Consider the following 5,689-nt stretch of genomic DNA (forward strand, 5'->3'; position numbering starts at 1 on the left):
GGTGTAGCGTACGTGAACACCGGACATCCTGAGTCAATGGCGCCGTACCAAGATTAGCAGCCCCAGCTGCACTGCTGAATCCGTTGACCTGCAGCACTTGATCTGGATTTTTCCGGGCACGGCTGGCCTCCGCACACGCTACACATCTGCTCACCACATTCAGACTTACGAAGACTGGACAGCCCTCAATACGAACGTCAAGCCATGTCGGAGTCTGGCGCCCTCAACCTCACCTAACCCACCCCCTTTCCCTCTAGGCCTCAGGTGATCCGCGTGAATAAAGGTTTATGAATGAATGAAGGGCTGGAATGGTAGGTCAACGCCGCTTGCGGCGGGATCTAGCCAGCCACCGAATTTTATATGTTGTAGGCCGTCGTTGGGGGGGCGCTGCGAGCGCGCGACGAGAGCAGATGCGTGTGTTTCGGCTCCGCCAATTTGCGGCTGGGGCCGCGTCCCAAATCATCCTACCCCGGCAAAACTGGCATCGATCGATCCGAAAAACCAAGCGGAACAACTGGATACAAAAGTCGTCCAGGTAGGCCGATTTTCTTCAAATCTACGGCCATTTTTCGACCAACCACGTTGGCGCCGTCGTTAAGCCTAACGGCGTCGCCGACGCCTGGCCTGGCGGAATCGGCCCTCCGAGGAAAAAATGGCGACTTCCGCGGATCAAATACGCGGTTACGACCCTGAGGCAATGTGGACCTCGGTACCCGCCACCGGAGATACAAATTCGACGGTTATCCCGAAAATTCGGAGTCAAGCTTTACTTCAAGCGGCTGCACGCCGCTCCGAAGACAAAGCCCAGATGGCGGCGTTCGGTGCCGCCCCGGCCGCCATTTCGTCGGTCGGAAACATGAACGCTCTCGCGACGCGCGCCACGGGAAGCAAGGACGAGGCGTTCTCGAAGTGGAAGCCGCGTCCAATGCCCAAACCGGCTCCCGAAGACTACGTTATAGTCATAAAGCCCAGAGAAAGTGTTTCTCTTCACGAGGCGTTCACGGAAACTGGCTACGGCACTGCCATTTCGGCGTACCTCGGGCTGAAACGGGCCAGCGCCGTCTCCGTTCTACCCTCACGAGAACAAAACATTATCATTGTGCATACCCCGGACATCGAGGCGGCCGACCTGCTCATCGGGGACTTCGCAGTAAACACCGAGAAGGGGTCGATCCCGCTTCGGGGTTACCTGAGACAAGACGGCGGCAACATATGCCACGGCGTGATCGTGGTCCGTAACTCGGACACCACAGAAACTCTCCAAGACCGAGTGTGCTGGCGCCCCGGCACCATCCTGGAAATCTGGAAATTCGGAACATCCAACAAGGCACGCATCACTTTCGCGCGTAAAGAGAAGCCCCGTTACGTGCACTATGACAACATGGTCGTCTCTGTGCGAAACTATTACAAAACTATTCCTGCGTGCGGCCAGTGTGGGGCCGTCGGGCATCGCGCGGATGCATGTCCAAACTTGCAGTCTGACACCTGTGGACTCTGCGGATTCCAAGCTCCGCTAGTGGAGGGGGTGCGGGCTCCTCACAACTGTGTTCCGCGGTGTTCTGTGTGCGGTGGCTCCCATGTCACCAACTCTCGCGACTGTGCGGCAAAATTCCGCACACCCAAGATAAAAAAGAAAAAAATGGCGCCCAAGAAGAAACGCCGCCATGTTGGGCCTCCCGGCGACCAGCCTCGCCAGGAAATCACCAACATCGAGAACCCACCTACAGGAGGTGCTGAAAAACGACCATCGAAGGTGTCGCCACCACACGGCGGACTGGCGAAACAAACGACGGAAACGCGCGGTGATACCAGGGCCTGGGTCAACGCAGTCAAAAACGGACACCAGGTGAGCGGTTCGGGTGGGGCTGCTTCTCTCTCCCCCCTTTCCACTCCCTTCCCAAGGGCGCGTAGTGCCGAGCAAGATCAAATAGCAGCACTCAGGGCCCAAAACGAGATGCTGCTTAAGAAAATTAACGAATTGGAATCCAAAATTAACCAGTCTTCTCCGCCCTCGCCTCCCGCGGCTGAGGTAATGGAGAGAGAGCTCGTGGTGCCAAAGGCGGTAACAAGCTTGGAGGCAGCATTCGAAGCCCGATTCGGGGCCACGGAGGCACGATTCATTGCCATAGAAAATCAAATTTCAATGATGGTCAACGCCATCTCCAAATTGCAAGAGACAATCCCCGCGATGATTGCCAAACAAATTGCGCATTCCTTACGCTCCTCGCGCAGGCCCGGCGGTCCCTTACCCGGCCGTCCTAACAAAACTTCTAGACGCACCCCTGAGGTAGACGTTGACGACAACTGCTCGCTCTCCGGTATGGAGGATGCCCCCCTTCCCGCGAGTGTTGGCTCCGGAGCAGCGTCAATACAACCCCTCCTCAACCTGAATGACCATGGCGAGCAGCCCTAAGATCAGGCGCTCCCCAAGAACCAATTCGGCCACCCCCATCCAAATTGTCCAATGGAACTGTCGGGGCCTCCGTTCCCGCGCAAAGAGGGCGGATCTCCGACTTTACCTTTCAACTTTCGACTCTCTTCCCGCGGTGGTTGCCCTCCAGGAGCCAGGGAGTGGCGTCACCCTCACAAATTACATCACCTTTCAGCAGGACCCCTCTTCCTGCGTCTGCGGGCATAAAAATTATAAGGCTACTCTAGTTAACTTAGAACTTGACACTGAATATTCCTACGTGATGGTGACACTTTCTCCGCTCAAGAAACAAGATGCGCCACTCCACGTACTCAACATCTACTGCTCCCCCAGACTCAAAAATGTAACGTTCGCAGCACTCTTTAGCCGCGCTCTAAAGGCTGCGGGCAAGGACTCCTTGGTGATTGTGGGTGATTTCAACGCCCACAGTACACTCTGGGGATACGTGCGTGAAGAGAAGCGGGGACGCAAGCTAGCGGAACTCGCGTCCACGCTGGGCCTGACTGTTCACACTGACCCTGCATATCCAACGCGGATGGGTAATTCAGTGACCCGGGATACATGCCCGGATCTCACCTTTACCAAAAACATTGTACACGCAGAATGGATCAACACCGAGGAAACCCTCGGTAGTGACCACTGCCTTATCAATACCACTGTAAGAACTAAACCATTGGCAAGACCCCACGCACAAGCTCGGCTACCCGACTGGAATAAGTTTCGGCAAAGCTACATCAATTCGGCCTCTATCCACGAACAAGGATACCACGCGTGGGCACATGGATTGGTTACACATCTTCGTTCGGTGGAAACACAAATTCAGCTCTCGGAGGCCACTCCAGAGGTGGACAACCACCTTCTGCCAGACATGGGCATCCTCACGAGGGTGAACCCTCATGAGGGCGTCCTCACCCTCACCTCGTGAGGATCTGACTCGGTGAGGTGAGGGCGAGGGAGGATCGGCGCTGAAAAATTCGTGAGGACGAGGGTGAGGGAGGGCAGAGGCGGTGAGGGGAGGGTGAGGGAGGGAAAGATACAGAGTTTGAGGGGCGAGGGCAAATGTTCCACGAAAGGCGTAGTTTCTGCAGTAAGAAAAAACACGCAGCAACCCGAAAGGCATGAGGAACAACACACTTTCTCCTCCACTGGGCATGTGTTGTATAGAAAACAGATGTAATGGAACGGGGCACAGGCGCTGCAGCTATAGAAGATGCCGGAACGAAAGCCACAAAATTGCCCCGGCGCTGGTGGTGAAGAAAAGTCTAAAAACGACCCTAGGAAGCTCCAGGAAATCACCGAGAATGATGTCGCCTTTTCCAGCCTCACAGAACACGACAGGACCGGCAAAATACACAGGACCCTCGTTTCTAACTGCTAACGTTTCTTTGCCATTTAGGAAAAAACACGCCCAGAAAAAAAAAAGCGCGTCTAAAGTAGAGGGGACACACAGAGAAACGTTGAACACAAAAGACCGAGGTGGGGGGATCTTATCTGCTGGGACCCTGCCACATGTTTTTTTTCTCGTCCAGATAGCTTGCATGAGTAGCCGACGCATGCGAAATGTTTCTTGACAGTGTTACTTGACTGTTTGGTTAGCAAGGTTTTACATAAAACTTTCATAAGTTGTGTAAATTACAATTCGCAACAAAACCAACGGAAATAAACAAACAGCATTGAATTTGTGCTGATAATATCTGCAATAAAATAAACCGCAGTTAAATATCCGTTGCAATGTTTGTCATGTGTTTGCAGGAACAAGAAATATTTTCTTATTTATTTTATCGATTTCCTCCTTGTTGTGAATTATCAAAATTGTCAAATCGTTCATTAATATGTGCGGCTCGTAATTACAGCGCATTGTTTTTTTCCGCAATTTCAATAGCATTAAGTTTTACTTTTTCTATTTTCTTAAGACAGTTTTCTTGAGATGGGTGTTAACATAGCATCGATTTGAAAGTAATAACTACAGCGTGTGAGCATTGAGCACAATTTCGCGAAAGAGTTGTTTCATTTCCAGTATCCAAAGTCTATAGAGTGTTCTCATTTCGTGCTAACCTGTTGAAGTCCTGCACCGGAGAAGGTTCTTTAATATTCTTTGATTTTAGCATCTGTTCTGTATTCAGAATAAGTTTAATGCATCGGAATGCCTGACGACCGTAAGGCTGAATGCTATCATAGACTCACGCATGACGGGGATATGACAATACTGTACCAAGTTTAATTCTTTGCCGAATGCGCTTTCGGGTTGGGTGCGCAAGGGTGCTTGCAGTTCTTAGATACATGTGTTGCTGTTCGCAAAATCAAACCATGCTTGAGGTATCAGCCTCGCTATAAAAAAAGAAGGTATTTTAAGCCAGCAGTTAGCTCATTCGAAGGTTCCTAAGAAGAGCATTGCTAAAAACTACCTGTATGCCGCTCTTGACAAATCCTGCCTACGTTGAATGGCACATATAGCGTGGATGTCTGGCTGCAAACACTGACCAGTGCAAGATTTGCCTCTGAGGTGGTCACCTTTGTTTTAGAGGACCTTGCCAGGGATGCTAGGGATGTAGAGCAGCACCGCTGCGCTGAAGAAGCGCAAGGTACAAGATCCGTTGTCATTCCATATAACTATCAAATTTCCCACCGCTTAAAAAACATGGCTCAGAGAGGTGACGTATTGGTAGTCATCACTGTACACGAAAAACTGGCTAGCTTGTGCAATATAGTGCAAGGAAAGCACAAGCAGCTAAGGATGCAGTATCAAACACTTAGGCAGGTTCGTGCCGAGGGAGAGTGCCGTCATTTACCATATACCAATCTCCCGTGTCAGAAGCTACACAGAACAAATTGGATGCTGCAGAAACGTCGCACTTCAGAGCTCCACGCAGGATTAGACGCACTGGTGGGGTGGTGGGGAACTGGCCGTCTATGTCGTCAGTGTCGTGGTTCTGTTCCAAAAACGTGCACCTCCATTCTGCGAAACGACAATCTTGAAGAAGTTCGCGTTCGAAACAAGCAGAAAAGTATACAAAGCATACTATACATTAAGATGGAATTCACCACTTGTGTTAGCAATTGAAGCCTCCGTCGCCTTATCCGATAACTTAAGGAGTCGCACGTACGGCAACGTGCCAGTGTTCTTATTTTGCCATTACTTAATTTGCCAAGATCAGCTTTACTCTAGGGGTGGACCACGTTTATGTCGGCTTTCAGCACCTTCTTATCCAAAGCATGATTTACTGTGCTTGGTACGTCACGATATAAAGCGAAAAAGTG

The 5,689-nt window shown here is 51.2% G+C and overlaps 1 protein-coding gene across 1 annotated transcript; it reads left to right on the top strand.

Moving 5' to 3' along the window:
- The first annotated feature begins 652 nt into the window (after positions 1-652).
- LOC146199889 (uncharacterized) lies at positions 653-2,413 on the top strand. Its single transcript, XM_084592822.1, has one exon. It carries the CDS (start codon positions 653-655, stop codon positions 2,411-2,413), a length of 1,761 nt encoding a protein of 586 aa, XP_084448948.1.
- Positions 2,414-5,689: the final 3,276 nt, after the last annotated feature.

The sequence above is a fragment of the Amblyomma maculatum genome, chromosome 2 (genome assembly GCF_055883805.1).
Source record: "Amblyomma maculatum isolate TAMU_Amacu chromosome 2, ASM5588380v1, whole genome shotgun sequence".
NCBI lineage: Eukaryota > Metazoa > Arthropoda > Arachnida > Ixodida > Ixodidae > Amblyomma > Amblyomma maculatum.